The 25,942-nt window shown below is 41.4% G+C and overlaps 1 protein-coding gene and 1 long non-coding RNA gene across 3 annotated transcripts; one reads left to right on the top strand and one right to left on the bottom strand.

The window, feature by feature from the left end:
* The first annotated feature begins 88 nt into the window (after positions 1–88).
* On the top strand, positions 89–25,874 carry skic2 (SKI2 subunit of superkiller complex). The gene is made up of 29 exons (XM_061759175.1): positions 89–181; positions 507–625; positions 715–836; positions 1,750–1,867; positions 1,995–2,109; positions 2,208–2,282; positions 2,520–2,573; positions 4,518–4,681; positions 5,006–5,158; positions 5,251–5,396; positions 6,801–6,947; positions 7,032–7,116; positions 7,213–7,319; positions 7,461–7,607; positions 7,716–7,812; positions 7,912–8,124; positions 9,085–9,195; positions 9,302–9,413; positions 9,496–9,614; positions 9,798–9,929; positions 10,827–10,964; positions 12,203–12,307; positions 14,935–15,070; positions 17,215–17,341; positions 17,425–17,635; positions 17,958–18,068; positions 18,265–18,483; positions 22,387–22,527; positions 23,604–25,874. Exons 1-29 carry the CDS (start codon positions 169–171, stop codon positions 23,802–23,804), a joined length of 3,738 nt encoding a protein of 1,245 aa, XP_061615159.1. The 5' UTR covers positions 89–168; the 3' UTR covers positions 23,805–25,874.
* On the bottom strand, positions 9,516–17,474 carry LOC133470633 (uncharacterized). 2 transcript variants are annotated; one of them, XR_009786032.1, is made up of 3 exons: positions 17,360–17,474; positions 12,184–12,354; positions 9,516–9,636 (listed from the first exon to the last, which is right to left on the bottom strand). It is a non-coding gene; the product is annotated as an uncharacterized LOC133470633 (long non-coding RNA). The 2 variants fall into 2 exon arrangements; XR_009786033.1 differs by having other exon boundaries at positions 12,175–12,354.
* Positions 25,875–25,942: the final 68 nt, after the last annotated feature.

Genomic DNA, 25,942 nt, shown 5'->3' on the forward strand with positions numbered 1-25,942 from the left:
TTTCTATAACACATAATAAACGTTTCATTAAGCTTTTAGTCGTTTTGACACTAAAGTCGTATTTTTAAGATTTTCGTATCCGCAGTGGTTTTCAAGCCACTTCCGTTTGTCAAGCAAGCTACTTCCGAGGCAACTTAATGCGACAACTCAGCACCATTGACAGAGAAAATGGACAGAATAAGTAAGTTTAACAGGTTTTGCCAATTGTCCCAACAGTTCTTTAAAATCGTCAAATGTTAGAAATGATCGTGCTTTAACATAAACTACAGTACCTCACTTCTGTTGCTGGAGTATCAGGTTGCTATTTTGTGTAATCAGCTGCTTTCTTTAGCGGCAGCATTGCTTTTGGCTTTAACACTGCTAAATAATAAATGAATGTTAGCAATTGTTGAGTATCTTAATTTGTTGTACCAGAAAAAGTATTTCCCCGTTTTTATGTCGTAAGAGCGCATCTTCCAGCTTGTATGCGTACCTGCGTGTGTTTGTTTACGCCTGCCTCTCTGTAGACGTGGCCCCTTCGGGCCCTATGGACCTTCCTCTGTCCCTGCTGGAGATGGGATGCTCTGGCAGGTTTGAACTCATCACACATCCTTCCCCAGGCTTGCCATTCCCTCCACAGAGTACGGTCAGTATTGCTGGTGCCTCTTAGGGTCATTGCCAACTCAACATGTTTCTTCAGTTATTCACTATTTTGTCATATGTTTCCCTCATCAGCTCCCTAATGGGCTTCCTCCAACCAGCCTGAGCCTGGAGGCTGAAGTAAAGAAACAGTTTTTACAGGATCCTGCCTGGCTTCCTTTACACGACACAGACTTTGCCTTTCAAAAATTTCTCAAGTGTGTATTCCTCTGTACAGCTGTATGCCATTAGGAGGAGGTGTAGATATTTGTTATTTGATATTACCACTGATATCAATACACTCCGCATGCTTTCTTGGGTTTTTCTCTGGCTGCTCTGGCTTCCTCACACATTTCAAAAACATGCATGTAAGGTTAAGGGAAAACTCTAAAATGGTTGTTTGTCTATATGTGCCCTGTGATTGGCGAACCACCAAGAGAGGTTGTACTCCACCTCTCGCCCAAAGTAAGCCATGTTAGGCTCCAGCTCACCCGCAGGCTTAATGAAGACAAGCGCTATAGAAAATGGATGGCTACAACACAGGCAGCACTGCGTACTGGTGGTTAGCACTTCTGCTTCACAGTTCTGAGGTTCAGGGTTCAAATATGAGCTCTGGCCTTCCTGTGTGGAGATGGCAGGTTCTCCTTGTCCTTGTGTGGGTTTGCTGGATTTGATCTGCTATTGGCTGGCAACCAGTTCAGGGAATAAGTAGCCCATCTTGCGGCCTAGGTCAGCCGGGATGCGACCCGAATGACGACAAGTGGTATAGAAAAAGAATGGACGATATTTCGATATCAATCCGCACTGGCTACTATTGCCAGCTCACAATGTCAGTCAGTCGGCTTTTTTAATAAATTTGCCTAGTAACTTGGTCATTTCTCTCAGTCAATCAACAAAAAGAGAATATTACAAAAGTTATATTACTGAGGAAAAAAAGCTTATAATAATCAGAATAATGTACTACAATAACATATAAAAGGTGATTTAATGCATTTGATTATTAAAGTACGATAAAAGTAGAAATAAACTAATAATTTATGCAACGCATCCTATTTTGTGATTGTTCAGAGTATTGACTAAATATATAGGTAGTCAATATTTAAAGCTCAGCTCTGTTCTTGTCTCTTCCAGAGTGACACAGAGAAATGTGAATGTCGACTCCCTGCTCAACTGCAATGCATCTCCACTCCATTCTGGTCTCTCTGTCATCAGAGATCCAACCACAGGGATGCTGCTAGATTTTACAGAGGTATTCTCATTCTTTGTCGTGTATTACTTTCAGGTTAATACTGGGAAGGAAATGATGTGGTTGTTACTCATGCGGGCTATGGTATTGTTCAAGTCCATATGAGCCTATTATAGTTATTTATGTTAAGGTTTCATTGGAAAACACTGGCCTTTCGACAAAGAACTCTCTGTCATTACAACGCAAACCCGGACCTCCTTCCGAGAGCCTTAGAGGAAGCAACACAAACTACCCCTTCCTGCCTGGTGAAATAGATGGATTCAATTATTTTTCTAAACAAGGACAAAACCCATATCTGCCAGTATATTTACCATTATTGTTGTTTCCCTCTGCTTCTCCACAGGAGGTATGGAAGAACTTACTCTGGACCAAATCAAAAATAAGTCAGAGCTACAACAGGAAATAGATTTTGAGAATGGTGAGCTTTAATGTTGTTTTCCACCAATGTGACAAGACAGTGTGGACCTGTGGAATTCAAACAATTCAGCGGTTGTCAACTCATAATGTGGCCCCTAATTCACAAGAAAACATGGTCCTGAAACAGATTAATTGTCTCTTCATCATGTTTTACTGGAAAAGTGAAATCCGAACAAATCAAACTGTACTGTAATGCCAAGATAGCTATTCTTTAGCTTTCTGAGTTTCTCACCGACAGATTTGCTCGGAGTTCCTCCTGGTTTTAAAGCTGGAATGGACTTCACTGACAAAGGTTTGTCAACATGTCTTGTCTTGTGTATGTTGGTCAAGATACATATTTGATCAATTTAATTGTGCTAGGGGCGGCACAGTGGTCTATTTGTGAGCACATCTGCCTTACAGTTCTGAGTTCTTCAAATCCGGCCTTGCCTGTGTGGAGTTTGAATGTTCTCCCCGTGCCTGCGTGGGTTTTCTCCGGGTACTCCGGTGTCCTCCCACATTCCAAAAACATGCATGATAGGTTAATTGAGGACTCTAAATGCCCCGTAGGTTTGAATGTGAGTGCGAACGGTTGTTTGTTTATATGTGCCCTGCGATTGGCCAGTGACCAGCACGCCCGCCACCCTAGTGAGTGTAAGCGGTACAGAAAATGGATGGATGGATAAATGTGTTAGTGCTGAGACGGAAGGATAAACACAAATGCCATTCTGCTATAGAAAATGTTTTAACAGTTAGTAGCATAGCCATTACCAGTCATAACCAATAGCAATTTCTTAACAGATGCACACTCAAGTAAGAAAATGTGAACTTCTTTCAGGACACATTTGCTATTTTTCTAAGTCGAAACGCTTTATAAATGTTGGACTAATGGTTGAAATGATTAAAAAAATATGACACTCCCAGAAGATTATACATGAACTAATTCATGAGTCATATTTCGCTGCTGCGAGGTTTCTCACAGTCCGAGACAGCATATTTGCGTTATGTTGCTCGGACATGCAATGACGTACAATGCTGTGAAAAAGTATTGGCCCCCTTCTCAAATTCTTATATTTTTGAATAGGTTCCCTACTTTATTGTTTAAGATCATCAAACAAATGTAAATAACAGACAAATATAACCCAAGTGAACTTAAAATGCTGTTTTTAAAAGATGATTTCATTTATTAAGGGGGAAAGAAATGTAAATGTGAAAAGGCAATTACCCCCTTGTTAAATCATGAATTAATTGTGGCTAATTACAATTTTAAATTTAAATAAAATTTCACTGATCACACCCAGGCCTGATTACCTCCAGACCTGTTCAATCAAGAAATCGCTTAAACAGAATCTGAACCGACAAAATGAAGTCGGACAAAAGGTCTGAGAAAGCTGCAACAATATGACACGATCCAAAGAAATTCCAGAACAGTCGAGAAATAAAATAATTCACATCTACACAGCATTTCAGAAAAAGAACATCATACCAACAGTCAAACATGGTGGTGGTAGTGTGAAGGTCTTGGGCTGCTTTGCTCTTTCAGGACCTGGACAACTTGCTGCGATCGATGCAACCATGAATTCTGCTCTTTAACAGAAAATCTTGAAGGAGAATCGTCAGCCATCAGTTTGTGACCTCAAGCTGAAGCGCACTTGGGTTCTACATCAAGATAACGATCCAAAACACACCAGCAAGTCAACTTCTGCATGGTTTCAAAAAACAAAGTGAAGGTTTTGGAGGGGCCTAGTTAAAGTCCAGACTTGAATCCAATTGAAATACAGCGGTATGACCTTAAAAAGGCCGTACGTGCTCGAAGACCCTCAATTTTTGTTGAATTCAAACAATTCACCAAGGCAGAGTGAGCCAAAATATCTCCACAGAGATGTGAAAGACTCATTGCCAGTTATAGAAAATGCTTGATTTCAGTTGTTGTTGCTGAGGATGGCCCAACCAGTTAATAGGTTTAGGGGGCAATAATTCTTTCACACAGGGCCATGTAGGTTTAGATTTGTTTTCTCCCTTAATAATAAAAACCTTCATTTAAAATTTGCATTTTAAGTTTACTTGGGTTTTAGTTGTCTGATATTTACATTTGTTTGATGATCTTAAAGTGGGGAAACTAAGCAAAAATATAACAATTTGAGAAGGTGGTCAATACCTTTTCATGGCACTTGTATAGCCTTGCCGGTCTATTTTATCTGTATTTTGCAATCTGCAAACACTTCATTTCTAATACCGTTTCCTTTTTTTCTTCAAGACGCCAAAGTAGCGAAACCAGAGGTCAACCTCATGTCGCTGCTGTCCACTTTGGATGATGTCACCGACTTGGCGGGCGACACAGAAGCAAAAAACGAACGCCAAGGACAAGAAGAGGCCGCCAAACTCCAAAGGACAAACAGCCTTGAAGAGCTGGGCATCATAGTAATGCATTTACTTCATTCTATCCGGTCTGTATTAATTTAGAAAATTTGAGTTAAATGATATCCTAAAATTGGCTTTGAATTCAAAGTATTTTAAGAGGAGGCAGGATATCTTATAACGTATAATGAACTACAGTATTATTAACCGTAGCTCACTTGTTGATGGTATAGTTCATTGTTGTGCATTTAACAAGATGTTTGTCGCAACTGTAATACGTTTGGCATTTAAAAAAAAAAAAAAAAAAACGTTATTTATTACCCCTCAAACACAATGTATAAAATGCTGCTGTTTTGCATACCCTTGACCCTATCTTCTTGGGATTAGGATACAGGGTCATCCTCTCGCTTCAGCAAGGGAAAAGATAGCAACTCAAAGCAAAGTAAAAAGACAGAAGAAACAAAGAAATGGGCAATTCCTATTGACATAAGTTCACCCTGTGATGATTTCTACAAACGCATTCCTCATCCAGCTTTTAAGGTACTGTTATGCAAAATGATTGCTTCATGTTATTCTTTTATTGGCATGTTTTTACCAATTTAGGTGTTTTCCTCCCTTATCTGCTCTTCTAGTGGCCATTTGAGCCAGATCTGTTCCAGAAACAAGCCATATTACGACTAGAGGCCCATGACTCTGTGTTTGTAGCAGCACACACGTCAGCTGGGAAAACGGTAGTGGCTGAATACGCCATCGCCCTCTCACAGAAGCACATGACGAGGTGTGTATTTGCATGTACGATAAAATTCACATCATAGTCTCATCTTTTTCTGAGCATCACCTTTCTTATTTGAAAAAGCTGATGTTTGTTTAACATGAAGGGAAATCCAATTTGAAGTTTACAATATTGTAGTCTATCGCATGCATGTTCTTGTCATTAACACGAGGGGACACCAAGTTGAAAAATTAAACTAAATGCCTTTATGTACAACTGGCTTTGTGTTACTTACCAAGCATCCTCAGTTGATATTTTCTAGAATACTTGATTATATATCAGCGCCACAACCACAGATTTTAGATGCAACTTCTAACTCAAAAATGTGTTCACTAGGCCAATAAACAACATATACAGTAATATGTTTCTAGAGCCGTACTTGATATGAGGCACTGTAAATGTTAAGAAAAATATCAGTAGTTCACTTGGTGTTTATTTACAAAGTAGATTTGCAGGTTTGAAATAGGTGGTGCCAATCAAGTATATTAACTAGGGATGGGTATAACAATTGATTGCTAATTGCATCTTGAAGCAATGCAACCAACAGAGGTTCAATCTCAACCACTTTGTGGCCTAAAAGGGATAACTGTGGGAAGTGGCGCTTAATCCATGCTGTGACAACTTATGCCTACTGAATAAAACACTGGCGTTAAAACAGGACTTCAAAACATTCTGGAAGAAATTTCCCATTAATAAAAAAAATAATACATTTTTGATCAGTTAATCAAACAAATTTAGTGTAATGATTCCAGTATCTCCCTAGCCTTTGGCCAATGTGAACCTGGATAGGCTCCAATTCACTGGCAATCCTAAAAAAGAATAAATGGGTGTTTATTAACTCATTCACTGCCAGCCTTCCCAGTTAACACGGATATTTGACTTCTAAAGCCGTCAATGGCAGTGAATGTGTTAAAGGTCCCATATTTTACCAAACCAACTTTTTCCTAGTTTTTGTGATGTTATATTGGGTTTATGGTGCCTTTGTAAACATGTGAAATATGAATTAAAATCGTCCACGCATTCCTGAGTTTCAGACGTTTTTCTGCCAAGAGGCCTGCAATCAGGTCATTAGAATTTCTTGAGCTTCTCTACGTCACTAGCGAAGCTCTCCGCCTACCTCTCCACTCATGAGCCAGCGCTGTCAACATAACAAACACGTGCGCTCTGACAAGAGGATCTTCTACACGGAGGCAACCAATCAGAGGAAAGTGGGTGAACTTAGCCAAATATGAACAAAGCGGATACAAAATTGGGTCAAACAGAAGTAGCTGTCAGAGGGGCCTTTTTGGGACACAACCAAGGTGTTGAAATTTACACTTTTATACTAAGTCCATGTTAGAGAGTCACTTTCTGGCGGTTTAAAAAAAAAAAATATGGGACGTTTAATGTTTAAATTGTGTCTTGTGATAGGATCATCTACACTTCCCCAATCAAGGCCTTGTCCAATCAGAAGTTCAGAGACTTCAAGACCACTTTTGGGGACGTTGGTCTTCTCACAGGTGATGTCCAGCTCAGTCCCGAGTCTTCATGTCTTATCATGACCACTGAGATCCTCAGGTATGCTTACATGTTTGTGGTTATTTTTCCCCAGACTGAGAGGTTTTCCCTCAACGTATTGTCTGTCTTTCTCGTCACTTTCAGGTCAATGCTTTACAATGGTTCAGAGGTAATCAGAGACTTGGAGTGGGTCATATTTGATGAGGTGCACTACATTAATGACGCAGAGGTCAGCAGATTTGCACAACCACTCCTCCAAATCCCCATTAATAAGTGTTTGAGATTCAATAGAATCCGTTTTTCCCATTTTTCTTGAAATCCTCAGAGAGGGGTGGTGTGGGAGGAGGTTCTCATCATGTTGCCTGATCACGTAAGCATCATTCTCCTGAGTGCCACAGTGCCAAATGCTCTGGAGTTCAGCGAGTGGATCGGGTAGGTGCTTCACATTCACAGCAGCCACATCAGAGAGCCCCTCATGGTGGTGCTACATAATTGACTTTGACTGGTTTACCCAAAATGCTGAAAGCGCTTTGAGCTGGATGATTGGTCCATTCCTACTCTCCAACCTTCCAGACGCATTAAGAAGAAGCACATTTATGTGATCAGCACCTTGAAGAGGCCTGTGCCTTTGGAGCATTATTTGTACACTGGAAACAGTACAAAGACCCAGAAAGAGATGTTCTTGCTGTTGGATGCTGCAGGAAACTTCCTTACCAAAGGGTACCAACCCTTTGTCTTAAATCAGTAGACTTCTTGTATAGAAGTACAAGATTGGGACCTTGATAGGAGGGAAAGTTGTTTCAAGTAAAGCATGTTGTGTGTTTTCAGCTACTACGCAGCTGCAGATGCCAAGAAGGAGCGTACCAGCAAATATGCCCAATCTTTTGGCACGAAAAATACATCACAGTACACCACAGCTAGTCAAGTAAATATTTCCTTCTCCCTGTAACAAGTGGAAAGCTGGGCTTATCATGCTCTTATCGTTCTTGTTTCCTTTATATTTACATGCTTGTTTCCATTTTAGGACAGAGCGGTGTGGCTCACCCTCCTGCACTTCCTGTCCCACCGGCAGCAGACTCCTGTGGTTGCGTTCACCTTCTCCCGCACGCGCTGTGACGAGAACGCCCGTTCGCTGGAGTCCATGGACATGACAACCTCCATCGAGAAGGCCGAGATCCACTCGTTCTTCCAAAAGAGCCTGAGTCGCCTCAGAGGGGGAGACAGACAGCTGCCTCAGGTAGCTAAAACGTAATGTCGCACAACTTCCCCATTCATTCGCCTTCCGTTTGCTCTCACGCTTGTCCACAATAGTTTCATGGGTGAGCTGGAGCCTATGCCAGCTGACTTTGAGGCAGAGTCCCCCCTCTACAGGTCACCAGTCAATTGCAGGGCACATTTAGACAGAGAACTATTCACACCTATAGACAATTTAGTCTTCAACTGCAGTTCTCCAAGTCGGGGGTGTCACTACGGCTGGTATTGGCCAGTTTTCCTCTGCATTTTTTTGCTCATTTCCGGTAGCCGTTCTTACTTTCCGGAACAAGGAAAGGAACAACAATGGCGACCATGGAACAGTGTCTGCTAGAACAAATGGACCTAGATGACCAGATGATACGTTTAATTTTGCTGCAAAATCGATCAAGAAGGCGGCGGCGTATGTGGTGTGCGGAATCAAGGGGAACGCAGAGTACGTCATCACAGCATGTGACTAAAACGGACCAATCAGGAGAGATGATCTCCACAGCATTCTACCCGCAGCAACAATTTTTGTCATGTGCAGGTCAAGTGACCAATCCGTCGGTCACGTGATGCAATGCAGGCGCTGTCGACCGCGCCAGCGCGGGAGTATAAAAAAGCCTTAAGGCAGACATGCTAACCAGTGATCCACTGTGCATCACACAAATTAGACTGGGGAAAAATATATCTCTTTGCTTGATGCCTTAAATTAAATGAACACAATACTTAGTAATTTATAATATGGTCTTTAGCTAAAAAAACATTTGATTAAATTATTTATCTACAGTAGATTCTCTTTTATTATAATTATTAGAACTGAAGCTAACAAACATTTGCTTGTATATAGGAATATATCTGTCTGGAATTGTAATAATTTTGCGGTTGATTTGAGGGGGGGTCAAAGTAAAACTTCATATTGTTCCTTAAATGCTGTATTAAACATTTTCAAAATCCTGTTTAGGTTGTACTCATGAGAGACCTGTTGAAGAGAGGTGTAGCAGTCCATCACAGTGGAATTCTGCCCATACTGAAGGAGGTCATTGAGATGCTCTTCTCAAGAGGTCTCGTAAAAGTGAGCCTGACTTGTTCAACATTTATTTACAATGATTTGCCATTTTTTTTACATTAAATGCCAAAACAGCCATCTTTACATCATACACTGTATGTCATTGCTTTAGGTGCTGTTTGCGACCGAGACTTTTGCAATGGGAGTAAACATGCCTGCCAGGACTGTGGTGTTTGACAGCATCCGTAAACATGACGGAACCGGCTTTAGGAATCTGCTGCCTGGTATGATGCCAACCACAATGTTTATTACACTGCTTCACCTCCACACACGAAAAGGAGTTTCGCCACTTGAATGTTTTTTCAGGTGAATATATTCAGATGGCAGGCAGAGCAGGTAGGAGAGGTCTTGACGCCACAGGGACCGTCATCATTCTTTGTAAAGCTGGCGTTCATGAGATGTCTGATCTGCATGTCATGATGCTGGTAAGGCCCTCGGTGTTGCACACTACAGCATAGAAAGAAGTAGAAATATGTCACTGTATTCCCCATACAGGATTTATTTATTGTAGTATTATTGGAGCCAAAAGTTAATAAACGGAATCTGAACAGAAATTTCCGAAAGGCTGTCACATCTTTTTCTTTTGCTGTCACATCTCTACCTTCCAGGGTAAGCCCACCACTCTTCACTCACAGTTCAGACTGACTTATACCATGATCCTAAACCTGCTGCGGGTTGAGGCTCTCCATGTGACGGACATGATGAGGAGAAGCTTCTCTGAAAGCCACAGAGACACTCAGGTAGCAACACCGCAAGCAAAGTAATGGGGGGGGGGGGGGGGGGGGGGGGAAGGTAATAAAGGGGTCAGTTGGATAATTATATAAGGAATTCAGCGAGGCCCGAGTGTTACTCAGCTGGCCTTGCAAGGAAAAAGTCCTTGATGGAATTCTTTTTTCCCGGTTCTTTTAATGTTTGGTGGTGATCTTGTTTCCAAATATGAATCCTGATACACTAAACTTGTCTTTTGAGTATTTCTTACAACAAAATCAAGGACACAAATTTACAAGGCTATGGTCAGGTGGAAGCCAGCACGCTGGACTCTCTTCCTTCTCTTGTGAGATCTGGAAGCTGAGTGGCTCCCTTTTTCAGATAACAGTCAGTTCCCTCAGCGGCTCCTTATCAAACCGATCCTCGCCTGCTCTCAGCCTGAATGTTATCCGTATTTCTGTGGTGTTTGTGAGTGTGTGTGTGCGTGTATTCATGGCATAGTGTGGTCAGTTTAAACAAACAAAAGCTAGTGTGTGTCCTAGCGTCCTATAAGCAGCAGCATAGTAATATATCTAACAACTACTGTTGGGCTCATTATGTTTGGGTTGCCAGAAGGTTATTTAAAACAAACTAATGCTTTGGGAGTTTAGGATTTCACGTATGTGTAGCCTGGGGAAGAGGCTTTAATTGGCGAGAGAGGATCAAGCTCGGACTCTGGTGGAACAGAAAAAGATCCAGATATCAAGTCTTTGAGCATGACGGGCACATTAGAGTAAAAACAGAGGCAGAAGCCTTAGTTGATGATATCTAAGGTTTACCAATGTTATGAGTCAAAGATAATGTTAAATGCCTATCTGAATATACTGTTAGGAAGTTTAGGGGCTATTGTAATGCTTGTTGTAATGGAATTACATTACATGTCCCCCTAGGCATGTGAAAAAAGGATCACCCATCTTAAGGAGACATTGTCCACTCTGCCTGTTCTGGCCAATGAGGGCCAGCTCTCGGATTTGCTGCCGTACTACCACACAGTGACAGAGCTACAGACCACTAGAGACATCCTCCAGGTGCTACAAACGCACAATGAAGCCACACAACATCACCTCACATTAGGGTTGGGCATCGAGAATCGAGAACCATTTGGAACCAGGACTAACGTTCCGGTCCTCCCGGAATCGTTAAAATTTACAACATTTTGGTTCCTAGTTTCAATGCCTAGTCCGCTCACCCCGAAGAATAGTGTGGCGAAAACCAACAAAGAAGAATGCGCACGAAGATGTCTTAACATTGTTAAAATTAATGACCAGTCGCCTCATTGCAACACTTGGAATAAGATTATATTGTACAAAGAAGGCTTTCATGATGTGTAGAAGTCTGACGTTCTCCCTCCCGCTCCGAGCCTCAGCCTACACCGCGCGGAGCTTCAGCGGTCAACTCTCAGTCAATTGGGTGAGTGAAACAATAAAATACATCTAAGCCAACATTGAGACAGCTAACTAGATAAACGGTTGGTTGCACTTGTGTTTTTTTAGCGTTTATTTTAGTCTTCACACCAACGTAAGAGCCGATGACAAAAAAAAAAAAAAGAAAAAGTTTAACATTGAGCTAAAACTTCACCGGAGCAACTTTACATCACAATGAATTGGGACAAATTTCCCATAAACATTATCTCAAGTCGTCTTGATCATATATCACTAACCTTGTGCCTCATACGTGGGTAGGGAAAGGAATCAACGCTTTATATATAAATAATAATAAATCACAGGTGCCGTATAAAATTACTTTTCGTGCTGAGTTCCGGTGCGTACCCTTCAAAATAAAAGGCTACAAGCTTAAAACAGGAAGTCAAGTTACAACTTGCACATATAAACCATTCGACGTGATAAAACAGTCCCAAACAACGGTTTTAACAATGATATTTTTAACTTTTTGCTGAAACATTAATTAATGAATATTAAGTCAATTGGCTTAGTTCCACACAGATTGCCTTTTAGTTCATAGGTTTGATATTGATACTTGTTATAAAGAACCCCGAGTCAAATGTTCATTTTAGTCTACGCTGCGGGCTGCTAAGAGAATGGATGTACAGAATTTGGACACCCTTGATTAATACCATGCAGACTTTTTTGACCCAGCCCCCTAAAAGAATCGGAATCGAGAATCGTTTGGAACCGGAATCGAAATAAGGAACCAGTATCGGGGCCGTAATCTCTCAAATTCAAACGATGCCCAACCCTACATCACATCATTCCACCTTTCCGCTGTTAATTTACCCACCAGTCTAACCTGCTGTCTTTGGCACCAGCATGCTCTTCTGGAGTCGGTCAACGGACTGAAAGCTCTGTCTGTAGGCCGAGTTGTGGTGGTGAACAACAAACAGCATCTCAACGCCCTGGGAGTTATACTGCAGGTGGGTTTTTGTAGGTTTCATGATGAAACAGCAGATAAAAACACATCCTGCTTCAAACACAGATTGTAAAGAAGCTTTGTGGGAACCATTCCAAAGCATTCATCATTCAGTAATATATTTTGCCAACAGTAATTAAGATGGATGTATGGGCAGATGTGTGTGTCCATTCAACTTAAAATGAACACACATTTAAGATCAAGTATGAAAAAGCCTTCATTTCCTCTTGTTTCTTCTGCTCGTTTCATTGCCTCCAACTAATGCCTGTAATGCATATTCACATTAATTTCTTCAGTCTTTTGTTGTTGCAAATTAACACCACAAAAAGGCAGATAGGGTCAAGTATACAGTGGGGCAAAAAAAGTATTTTATTCAGCCACCAATTGTGCAAGTTCTTCCACTTAAAAGATGAGTGAGGCCTTTAATTTTCATCATGGTGTACCTCACCTATGAGAGACAAAATGAGGGGGGAAAAAAATCCAGAAAATCACATTGAGTTTTTTTATTTTTTTATTTTTTATTTATTTATTAATCAATAGGTAAATTCCTCGGTAAAATAAGTATTTGGTCACCAACAAACAAGGAAGATTTCTGGCTCTCACAGACCTGTAACTTCCTCTTTAAGAGGCTCCTCTGTCCTCCACTCGTTACCTGTATTAATGGCACCTGTTTGAACTCGTTATCAGTATAAAAGACACCTGTCCACAACCTCAAACAGTCACACTCCAAACTCCACTATGGCCAAGACCAAAGAGCTGTCAAAGGACACCAGAAACAAAATTGTAGACCTGCACCAGGCTGGGAAGATTGAATCTGCAATAGGTAAGCAGCTTGGTGTGAAGAAATCAACTGTGGGAGCAAGAAAATGGAAGACACTGATAATCTCCCTCGATCTGGGGCTCCACGCAAGATATCACCCCGTGGGGTCAAAATGATCAAGAACTGTGAGCAAAAATCCCAGAACCAGACGGGAAGACCTAGTGAATGACCTGTTGAAAAAGGGGACCAAAGTAACAAAGGCTACCCCCTCAGTAACACACTATGCTGCCAGGGACTCAAATCCTGCAGTGCCAGACGTGTCCCCCTGCTTAAGCCAGTACATGTCCAGGCCAGTCTGAAGTTTGCTAGAGAGCATTTGGATGATCCAGAAGAGGATTGGGAGAATGTCATCTGGTCACATGAAACCAAAATAGAACTTTTTGGTAAAAACTCAACTTGTCGTGTTTGGAGGAAAAAGAATGCTGAGTTGCATCCTAAGAACACCATACCTAATGTGAAGCATGGGGGTGGAAACATCATGCTTTGGGGCTGATTTTCCGCAAAGGGACCAGGACGACTTATCCATGTAAAGGAAAGAATGGATGGGGCCATGTATCGTGAGATTTTGAGTGAAAGCCTCCTTCCATCAGCAAGGGCATTGAAGACAAAACGTGGCTGGGTCTTTCAGCATGACAATGATCCCAAACACACCGCCCGGGCAACCAAGGAGTGGCTTCGGAAGAAGCATTTCAAGGTCCTGGAGTGGCCGAGCCAGTCTCCAGATCTCAACCCCATAGAACATTTGGAAGGAGTTGAAAAGTCTGTGTTGCCCAGCGACAGCTTCAAAACATCACTGCTCTGGAGGAGATCTGCATGGAGGAATGGGTCAAAATACCAGCAACAGTGTGTGAAACCCTTGTGCAGACTTGACCTCTGCCATTGCCAACAAAGGGTATATAACAAAGTATTGAGATGAACTTTTGTTATTGACCAAATACTTATTTTCCACCATCATGTGCTAATAAATTCTATAAAAATCAGACTATGAAGAAAATCACAGTCTGATTTTTATTATTTTTTTCTTTCTTTTTTTCCTCATTTTGTCTCATCGGTGAGGTATACCTATGATGAAAATTACAGGCCTCTCATCTTTTTAAGTGGGAGAACTTGCCCAATTGGTGGCTGACTAAATACTTTTTTGCCCCACTGTAGCTGTTGCAAGGTGAGTAGGTACAGTGTAGTAGTAAAGGAGTTTTACACTACCACTAACTAACTAATGACACTAACAATTACAGTAACATTTTATTTTAACACAAGGTTAACATATGACGTTAGGTCAAATATATTGGAAACGATTAGTGGGCTGAGAAAAGTAATAGCTGTTTTTTGAATAAAGTTCTTAAGCCATGGTACTGCTATTTTGCATGATAAAATATGGTACATCGAAGTATGCAGATTAACAGTAACAAAAATAATTTTTGATTCACTCAAGCATTATTGTAAATGCATATGACAAGATTTACACACTAAATATTTAGGTGTGCAGTACGTTCGTGTAAAGGCAATATGGCATGACTCACAGCATTCAAACAATTATCAGACTTCCAGTATTTCCAGCACTCAGTTGTAGTGTCACAGTATGTTTGGCAAGAGCACTCATACACCTGGATCTGGGCCGCACACGGTAATTCACACCTGCAGGCACCTTAGTGTTTATATTTCACCTAACGCGCATGTTGGCTGTAGGAGGAAACGGCTCCACAGCCATGTGCGAACAAGTGGGCAAAATTAGGCTAGAATCAGTGGCACGAACATCACCCACTCCTACACTGGTCCCAACTCCATTCATGTCTACGTCTTCTCTTCTCCAGGTGTCCAGTGATGCTGTGAATCGCAACTTTACGGCACTCATCATATGTGACAAAGGCAACGAGGAAGGAGAAGGAAACAGTGGCGACAGCCGAGCTTTTCCTCACCTCCACAACATTGAACTCTTCATCCCTGAAGGTGGGTCAGTTAGATGACTAGGTGCAGATATGTATATCAAATGCACACGTGTTTTAATACATTAGATTTGTGTGCAGTGGACTGAACTCTTGTGTTTTGGGCCTCCATTGGGATTCAGCAGTTGTTGGTGTTTTTCTTTCTTTCCAATATGTGGTTTAAATTTAATGCAGTGTTGTGATTAAGTTTGGAAATTGATATATATATGTATAAATATAGTATACATTTATTTGTTATTCATTGTTTTGGTTGTTTTGCATTTTGCTGTTGGAAGACTATTTAAAGAGAACGGATATTAGTTTGAGAAAGTATAGTTTTTTTTCTGTAAAAATTGAATGTCTGAACAGATTTTTCCACAAAATTGTATTTTGTTATAAAAAAAATGCATACAATTTCATCAACTTAATATTTTTTTGTTTTATTTAGTTTGATGTAAAATTATTAACTGTTTTGTAAATGTATTTGTAAAATGTACAAATGGGCGGCACGTTGGCCGACTGGTTAGAGCGTCAGCCTCACAGTTCTGAGGACCCGGGTTCAATCCCCGGCCCCGCCTGTGTGGAGTTTGCACGTTCTCCCCGTGCCTGCTTGGGTTTTCTCCGGGCACTCCGGTTTCCTCCCACATCCCAAAAACATGCATGAATTGGAGACTCTAAATTGCCCGTAGGTGTGAATGTGAGTGTGAATGGTTGTTTGTTTGTGTGTGCCCTGCGATTGGCTGGCAACCAGTTCAGGGTGTACCCCGCCTCCTGCCCGATGACAGCTGGGATTGGCTCCAGCGCGCCCGCGACCCGAGTGAGGAGAAGCGGCTCAGAAAATGGATGGATGGATGGAAATGTACAAATGCACAATACATGGAAACTTTAACTTTTAATTAGTCTTCGTATTACAGTGTTCCCCTGCTCTTTGCGGGGGTAAGGACCATAATTGATGCCCCCCCAAAAGCTTTGTAATTGCCTAAAGATTCCAGAAGATGCTGGGAAAGCATTACTTTTTTTCTAAATGAAGCTCCTCAACTCACTTGAATGTGGATTATTGGCACCAAGATGCCACAAGATGGCCTGAGCATAAAAACAGCAAATATGTGAGTTTTAAGCAAATAACAGGGGATAGGTTCCCCCCAAAAATCTGCCACAAATATGTGGAGGAACACTTTGTTAGTTTTGTTAGTTTATTGCAAACCACTGTACGTTTTTAACCTATATGAATAATTTTGACTGTAGCAAAATACAGACTTGCTTGACATACAAATATAAAATATCTTCCCCATAACCTTACCACTATTTGTGTTTGTTGGCAATGGAGAAAACACGTGTAAAAAAAATATATAAAAAGTAAACGCTTCCCTGTTCAAAAGCCAGGTTTTTATGATATTAAAAAAAATAATAATTTCACAAAGATAAGTCATTTGAAAAGTTTTACCGCCATGTATGTGACCTAAAACCTGGACAACTCAGTTGAATTTTTTTTTTTATATTTTCAGGAGGGGAAGTAAAAATAAACAACTGAAATAATGTGGTTGCATAGGTATGCCCACCTTCTCGTAACTGGGATGTGGAACTGTTGAGGAGATTTTGTTATGATCTGATGAAACCAAATTTGAACTTTTGAAATTTGAACACTGCCCAAGAACAATAAAGAATGCTGGTGGCAGCATCATGCGATTGGGGCTGTTTTTCTTCAGCTGGAACTGAGGCCTTAAACAAATTGCAAAATTCATGCAATTCATGTTAGCACAGAACCTTCAAGTTTTTGCTGGAAAGCAAAAAAAAAAAAAAAAAAAGAAAGTTGGGAAAAGCCTACTAGGACAACTGAATTTTATTTGGGGTTAATCAGAGCCCCTTTAAATGGTAGCAGGTGTTAAAATGTGAATTATTATGAATGTGGTTAATTCTGAACACAGCCCACATCCCTGTTATAAGACTGTGTGCACACTTGTGCCAGCATGTTATTTCAGTTGTTCGTTTTTACTTCCCCTCTCAAAAAGCTTTGAAGAATAAATCAATTGAACTGTACGTATATGTGGAAAAAGATTTTAAATGATGTGTCTTGGTCTAATATTTTTATAAACCAAAAACCTGACATTTGAACAGGGGTGTGTCGACTTTTTATATCCACTGTAAGATGGCCCTGCGTTTTTTTTCCAGGCCTATGCAGCCACACAGTGCAGAAGTTAAAGCTACAGGACATCACTGGCATCACAGTAAAGACCCTCAAAGTAATTCCTGACAGGATTATAGACAACTATCATAAGAGACAACAGCCCCGATTCAGGTTTGACATTCAACTTACCTTTTCAGGAATCTGAATGTTTCCCTCATTATGGTGGATGAAACCAATCCTATCTCCCCTTCCAGGACTGAACCACCCGGCCAAGCCATCTCCACAGCCACCCAAGAGCTCCTGCGGTTGGCCGAAGCTAACCCAGGCGGCATCGCCACCCTCGACCCAGTCAATGACCTCCAGCTGAAGAGTGTCGATGTGGTCGAGGCCTCCCTGCGTCTCCGCCTGCTGCAGGACAGCCTGAGAGGATTCAACTGCATCCACTCGCCAACTTTTCCAGAGCAGGTGTGGGCTTGTGTGTGGCTTCTTTGCAGTTTTGATGGGCAGACAGGAAGCAGGCATGTCGATGATTATTATTTTGCATCTGTGCTACATCACTACCATAGGATCATAGATGGCATTATGCTGAGAGGGGTTTGTAATATTTTGGCTACACAAGAGGGGCACAATAGTCGAAGCACCTCCCAATGTAATACAGTATAGTTCCTCAATACTGTGAATGACAACCTCTTTAGATCGGACCAACTGATGAAGCAGATTAGGTCAAGTGTTTCAGTGTTGGTGTTGTTTACTCAACTGGAGTCATCTTTGTGCGTGTTTGTTTCAGTTTTCAAAAGTTAAGGAGAGGATGAGTGTACAGGAAGAGTTGGAAAAACTGCTTTTCCTGGTCTCAGATCAGTCGTTGTCTCTGCTGCCTGAGTACCATCAGAGGATCAAGGTTTGCAATTTTTGAAATTTAGCAATCACACATCTTCACTGATGTTCCACTGCTTTAACAGGCTTCACCTACCACAGCCCTGCTATGTTGTGGATATATCATCCTAAAAATGTCATCGAGGAGGATGTAGTGTGTTCAACAAAGCCACATTTGCAATGTAAAGAGCTTTTTGAATCTTCCCGCTGGTGTGTCTCAGGTGCTGCAGTCGCTACAGTACGTAGACAGCAGCGGAGCTGTGCAGCTCAAAGGCCGCGTGGCCTGTCAGATCAGCAGCCATGAGCTGCTGCTCACCGAGCTGCTGTTTGAGAACGCGCTGAGCCCGCTGGCACCCGAGGAGAGCGCCGCTCTGCTTTCCTGTTTGGTCTTCACACAGAACACACAAGTGGAGCCGCACATTACCAGCACTTTACGGGAGGTGAGGCAGAAGTGATGATGTCATGTAGCCCATGCGATGTTTAATGCCTCCGCTTTGTATGACTCACTCATTGTTATACAGTATCTCATTATATAACACTGTGACTGGGGGGCTGTACATTTGGTAGATGGGCATAAGGAAAAATAGGTATAAGAAAAATGAAGAAAAAAAAATCACATTGTTAAAGCATATACCGGTACCTAGGTGTTGTGAAAAAGGTTTACTTTCATTCCAATATACGTAATGTATAATGTAACAAATGTATATATTATACGGTAAATTTTCACTGCTCAACTGAGAATCATGACGTGCTCGCAGGGGGACAATCTAAAACGCTTAATGAAAAAAGCTTGAAGTTGCTTAATGTCTGAAAACGATGATCAGTCGTCACCAAAATTTACGTGTACATTTGTGGACTTATGTCCACTTCGACCTCAGAAAATATCCGAACGATCGCCCTCATATTCTGGAATTTATGGATGCTATGCATTTTCATCTCCATAGGCGCTCACTTGAGAAAAGGCTTAATGTCAGAAAACTGCAACTATTCATCACCAAGATGTATGGACATCTCTAATTATGCCCCCCTCTGCTTCTGAAAATATGAGAACGAAAGCCCCAAAATTATAGTTTTTATGGACATTAAGTGTTTTCCTCATTAAGCAATGTTAAGCGTTTTCTTTATAGTGAGGACCTATGGAGAGGAAAACATCGATAAAATCCCAAATATTACAGTAATAGTTCTAATATTTTCAGAGGCGGAAGTGGGCGTAAGGAGAGATTAGAGTAGAAAGCAACATTAAGCTTTTTTTCTATTGCGAGGGGACGACACCGGGACAGCAACGCTAGATTTAAAAAGAATACGTCAGTAAATGCACACAGAGCAGAATATTTCTTCGAAAAACCTCATAAATATGGATTGAGCCTGGATAGCGGGAAATCTATGGTTATTATTATACATGGGTAGAAGGGTTTTCCTGATTTTGGGAGTGCCTATTAAACTCGAGAGCGTTTTACACACAAGAAATTATGCTATATTATTGTTGTATTATTATTGATAATGTGACAAAAGCAAAAAAAATGCATAAAATAAATCATACCATATATTAATGTGTTCAGATCACTGCAAATGTGTTTTGCTGGTTGAAGCTGGCATTAATAAGTTCCGTTCTGACGAATCAATCTGGACAGAAAAATTATCACTGCATCGATGGCTAGCTCGCTGGCCCCGTGAGAACGAATTTACAATTTTATTGGTTAAAGAAAGAGTCCCAATGCTAGTAGTTTAAGTTACATCGGACAGCACCACTGATTCTCAAGGCCCCGCGGGGGCAGATTCGATTGACATTGCAGGGCGTTGAGGTTGAAATCTGATTAGACCGCAATCTAACATGCATATACATGTACTGGAAACAATGCAGCCAAGATAAATGCTGTGACATGAATAGACTTGGGAATAAATGAATCCAATTTCATAGACCAAATATTACAATGAGGTTGTACAAAAAAAGTCAAGTATACAGCGGGGCAAAAAAAGTCTTTTATTCAGCCACCAATTGTGCAAGTTCTCCCACTTAAAAAGATGAGAGAGGCCTGTAATTTTCATCATAGGTATACCTCACGTATGAGAGATTAAATGAAGGGGGAAAAAACTGATTGTTTTTAAAGAATTTATTAGGAAATTATGGTGGAAAATAAGTATTTAGTCACTGACAAACAAGCAAGATTTGTGGCTTTCACAGACCTGTAACTTCTTCTTTAAGAGGCTCCTCTTTATGGCACCTGTTTGAACTCATTAGCAGTATAAAAGAAACCTGTCCACAACTTCAAACAGTCACACTTTAAACTGCACTATGGCCAAGACCAAAGAGCTGGACACCAGAACCAAAATTGTAGACCTCTACCAGGCTGGGAAGACTGAATCTGCAATAGGTAAGCAGCTTGGTGTGAAGAAATCAACTGTGGGAGCAATTATTATAAAATGGAAGACATACAAGACCACTGAGAATCTCCCTCGATCTGGGGCTCCACACAAGATCTCACCCCGTGGGGTCAAAATTATCAAGAACCGTGAGCAAAAATCCCAGAACCAAACAGGGAGATCGAGTGAATAACCTGCAGAAAACTGGGACCAAAGTAACATAGGCTACCATCTGTAACACACTACGCCGTCAGGGACTCAAATCCTCCAGTGCCAGACGTGTCACCCTGCTTAAGCCAGTACATGTCCAGGCCCGTCTGAATTTTGCTAGATAGCATTTGGATGATCCAGAAGAGGATTGGGAGAACGTCATATGGTCACATGAAACCAAAATAGACGTTTTGGTAAAAACTCAACTTGTCATGTTTGGAGGAAAAAGAATGCTGAGTTGCATGCAAAGAACACCATATCTAATGTGAAGCATGGGGGTGGAAACATCATGCTTAAGGGGCTGATTTTCCGCAAAGGGACCAGGGTGACTGATCCGTGTAAAGGAAAGAATGGATGGGGCCATGTATCGTGAGATTTTGAGTGAAAACCTCCTTCCATCAGCAAGGGCATTGAAGACAAAACATGGCTGGGTCTTCCGGCATGACAATGATCCCAAACACACCTCCCGGGCAACCAAGGAGTGGCTTCGGAAGAAGCATTTCAAGGTCCTGGAGTGGCCTTGCCAGGCTCCAGATCTCAACCCCGCAGAAAATCTTTCGAGGGAGTTGAAAGTCTGTGTTGCCCAGCGACAGCCCCAAAACATCACTGCTCTAGAGGAGATATTGCATGGAGGAATGGGCCAAAATACCAGCAACAAGTGTGTGAAAACCTTGTGAAGACTTCTAGAGAACATTTGGCCTCTGTCATTGCCTACAAAGGGTATATAACAAAGTATTGAGATGAGCTTTTGTTATTGACCAAATACTTATTTTCCACCATAATTTGCTAATACAATTTTTTTAAATCAGACAATGTGATTTTCTGGATTATTTAATTTTTTCTCCTTTTGTCTCTCATGGGTGAGGTATACCTATGCTGAAAATTACAGGCCTCTCTCATCTTTTTAAGTGGGAGAACTTGCACAATTGGTGACTCAATACTTTTTTGCCCCACTACAAATGTAGGCCAGTGCTTGTGATGTTTAGTGTTTAGACAAGTTGAGAAAGCTTTCCTGGCCCTGACTCCCACCACTGTAACACTGGACACTGTACATGTGCAGCTATGATGCATAACATTATGCATCACTTCTTGTTCACTTAATTCACTCATGTTTTGTAAAAATACACCTTTTGCTGCCTCCATGTATTTTGAGCTTATCTGAGTACATGAAAGTGCTTTATAGGGTCTTAAATTAGTCATGGCCTCTCTCTGTATCTGGTTATCGTGCTCAGGTAAGCAGCAAAACTGATTCTTTACCCAAAAAAAAAAAAAAATGGCATCTTCATTCACTCAGCACCAGAGGTGAGTCATGTACACTCATCAAACACAACAGTAGGTACCTCTACAAAATCTATTGATCCAGGCAATCTATCTAGATCTAGCTATTGATTAGGCAGGTGGCTTCTACTTGTTTGTTAAAACAATAAAAGCATTTTCACTGGAGGAGGCAGGACTTCATACACTACACTTCGTATACTTAGTGTAGCAGGTCCAATGCATGTGGCAAATGCAGGCACAAAAAAAACAATTGTTTGTTATGTAGTTGTAATTTAATTGGCTTACAACTATGCTGCATTATACTGCATATCATTATTTGACATCACTTACCTTTAAATAAGCCAACGTTTTGATTTTGATATTGCATCACATCAATGGAAGCCTACTTAGAGAAGTGTCCAGTGTGTGTATGTTTTCCACAGGTCCTCCTTTTGTTTTCAACTCCCCTTTGGTTTACTTATCACATTGTCCTTTTATTTATGTTTTCTTTTCAGGGTATTGCTCGTGTGGTGTCAGTAGCCCAGCGTATAGGAGAGTTGCAAAGGGATTGCGGGTTACCACAAACAGCAGAAGAATTTGTGGGCCAGTTCAAATTTGGCCTGACAGAGGTTGTATACTGCTGGGCCAGAGGCATGGTGAGTTTTGCATTCTACTTTATTTGGGAGAAAAATGCTCAAAGGACATGCCATATAACATCTTATGCATTCATAACATCTATGCATTATGTATTCGTTGTGCCACAAGGAACCTCTCAGTCAACAGGGTAGTTAGATGACGTCAGTGCAGTGGTTGTACATAATTAGTATGTTTAGTCAATGTATTTTCTTTGTCTTTGTAATTTTCTCAGACACTCTTGAGTGAATGCTGAGAGATGCTATTGCCCAGCTACAAGACAAATGAATCATTTGAGGACCATAAAATAATTATTCCTGGTGGCGTATGACCATCATTACAGCAGTCTGACAGCCGCGAATTGCCAAAGTCCGCAAGCTAATGACGCCGCCACAAAATGGCGGCAAAGCAGTAAATGAAGCTCCTCAATTCACATGTGAATACCGTCGTTGAATCCGCGAGTAGCGAATATTCAGGGGAAAACTGTAGTAATTATAGTAAATAATACCATTTCCATTGTAATGGCTTCACATCATAATGTTTTTCGCCGTGCCGCGTTATCTTCTTGTGAAAAAGTCACATTTTAGTAGCAATAATTGCTCAGCCGGTCTGAATGAGGCGCACATATTGTTCTTTAATTCAGGCGGTAGTTAAACAATACAAATTATGCAAATCTTTCACAATTTAACAGTTTCCTCTCTTACGTTCTGCCATCAAAATCCACAAAGGCTAAAGAATTATAGACACTTAACATCCAATCGTCACATTCTGATTCTAGTTCAAATCATTGGGTTGGAGGGGGTGATTGTGTCTTTTGCAGTTGCAGAGCGCAACGTTTGTTACCGTGACGACCGGTATTTTCAAAAATAGCAACAAGCAACAATTTTATGGACTCTTTGTTGTGTTATTGGAGACGGAGTCGTTCACTCCACGTCTACACTGCAAATGAATGCCGCTTGTGCAAAGCCACCACTGGATAAAGAAATGTGTTGCTGATGAATTAACAGTATAGAACTTCATTTTATACCTTCTGTATTATTTACGTTTTCATGCTTATATTGTGTCACGTACATCCCTTACCATCCATCCATCACCACAGCCGTTCGCGGAGATCGCTCAGCTAACGGACGTCCAGGAGGGGACGGTGGTGCGCTGCATCCAGCGTCTGGACGAGGTGCTGAAGGAGGTGCGCCAGGCCGCCCGCATTGTGGGAGACTCTGTGCTAGGGAGCAAGATGGAGAAGGCCTCCCTCGCCATCCGGAGGGACATCGTCTTTACCGCCTCCCTCTACACCCACTGAGAGATGGCAAATCGACTTAAGACACTTCAAGTTTTCAACGTTTCATTTCAAGCAGGGTACACGTACACTGCTTTTTAACTTTTTTTTATTTGATGTGCAGTATCCCACACATGAGAATGAAAAGTCCTGAAACTGCTCTCATAATGTTCAGTGTACTCGAGACTACCAACACAGCACACCACACACACAACGATATCTCAGCCAAGAAATGCAAATCCTCATCTCCCCAAACCAGATGTCAGTCATCCTACTCGGATTGACCTGTAAAAGAGGCAACAAGGTCAGGAAATCCGGACTGCCAGCAATTGCAAAGAGGAAGGAGTTGTGGTTGACGAAATGGAGGAAGCTTGGCTCACTGTTAGCCTATCTGGTTACTGCATTGCAGTAGCAAACTTCAAATTCAGTGTTGACAACACATGGAAGGATTTGTGACTGGTGGGTGAACATGGTCTGGCCTGGGGTTTGTTGGTAGAATGATGAAAGCTTCATCAGCAACATAAGTATTATGACATCATAGCAATGTGACACATTGCAACATACCAGTGAATTCCATCTTGGCATAATTTTTAGGTTTTTTTTGTTGTTGTTTTATTTCTTTCATTTTTTTTTTTAAATAATTTTTGTTTTCTTCGCTTACCATTTCCTACACTTTCGGTATCAGTCCGCTGCAGTTGCCAACTAAAGTGGTATGGTAGAGATCAGTTATTTTCAACAATGGAAATGGAACTAAAGTGAAATTTGATGCCTGCTGGCAAAACCAAAGCCACGTTTCCACCAAGCGGGTACAGTTCGGTTCAGGTCTGTGTAGTGTGCAAGTGACGTCACAATATCTAAACTCACAAATAATCACCAACACATTTGACAAAAGAAGATAAACAAGACAGTACAATATAACATATTAACATTATCCATAAATATGGGACATATTCTTCCATTTTCCAAACAGATTATCCTGTTAAGGATCCCGGGGAGATGGAGCCTATCCAAGATGGCTTCAGGCAAAAGGCAGACTAGCCCGCACTGCTCACCAGCCAGTCACAGGGCGCATCGAGCCATACAGCCATTCGCACTCACATTCGCACCATCACCTATTAGGAACTGAGCCCATGCTGCACCAACGTCAAGCGAGTGTACAACTAGTGACCCTAAACGCGATTTGTGTCTCAATTGTTTTCTACCAAAACAATCGTCCGTCGACCATTCGACACTCAGCCGTCAATGCGCCGTGACGTACGACATCCAGTCTTAACCGCAATGAAAGGGTGCTGAAAAGTGGCCCACACGGGTCTGATATTTTGCGACCCTTAAAAATGCAAATGAGAGAAAATGCATACAATAGCAAACTGAACTGCACTGTACTACTTTGTGAAAACAAAGCTTTAAGAATAGTTTACATGTTGTTAACTAAAAAAACAAACGTCCCTCTGTAGTAACATTTGTGCTTCTCCAGCAAGGCGTATTTATGATGCAGTTACTGTGTCCTTACAGTAATAACACATGACGAAAGTTATTCAAAAGACACTTTTATCGTGCGTGCGGCCGCCATTGCTAGCTACCGCGCGGCATGAAAGAATCATTTTGACAAGCCAAATATTCCCGTTGTTACTGCATTTGTCGCATCAACATTTCCTTACGCCATGTGTAATGCGAGGTCACCGATGGCGGCGTGGTTCAATGGCCTGGCCTCTGAGCAGGCGACATTAAGCGTGCTAAGTGCGGGTGCGAACGCTTCTCTCTGTGTGTGCCCGTGACCCCGAACTGGATGGAGCATTCGTAATTCGTAGCGCTTGTCCTTATGATTGCTGTGGATGAGCCGCAGCCCATCCCAGCTGACTTTGGGCCAAAGGCGTTGTGTCCGCACCTTGGATTGTTCGCCACTCAATCGCAGAACACATGCAGACAAGCGAACATCCCCGCTCATGTTCACACCCACGGACACTTGAGAGACTTTAACCTCAAATTCATCTGTTTTGGGAATGTGGGAGTTCTACTTTCTCTCGCCTTTGTAAATAGTCTTTGTAAATGATTGTACTGTACTGTTAAACCAAAAAATAATAATGATTGTATTTATGGGTGTGTATTTTTGTTGTCGTCGTTAAAACTTTAGTAGGAACATGGACATGCCCTGAAAATCATTT

The sequence above is a fragment of the Phyllopteryx taeniolatus genome, chromosome 21 (assembly GCF_024500385.1).
Source record: "Phyllopteryx taeniolatus isolate TA_2022b chromosome 21, UOR_Ptae_1.2, whole genome shotgun sequence".
NCBI classification, from domain to species: domain Eukaryota; kingdom Metazoa; phylum Chordata; class Actinopteri; order Syngnathiformes; family Syngnathidae; genus Phyllopteryx; species Phyllopteryx taeniolatus.

Bases quoted from the DNA above. Each gene is read 5' to 3' on its own strand.
- skic2 (XM_061759175.1), top strand. The intron at 9,414-9,495 runs GTATGATGCCAA...ATGTTTTTTCAG, and splicing joins CTTTAGGAATCTGCTGCCTG to GTGAATATATTCAGATGGCA. The intron at 17,342-17,424 runs GTTTGACATTCA...CTCCCCTTCCAG, and splicing joins AGACAACAGCCCCGATTCAG to GACTGAACCACCCGGCCAAG.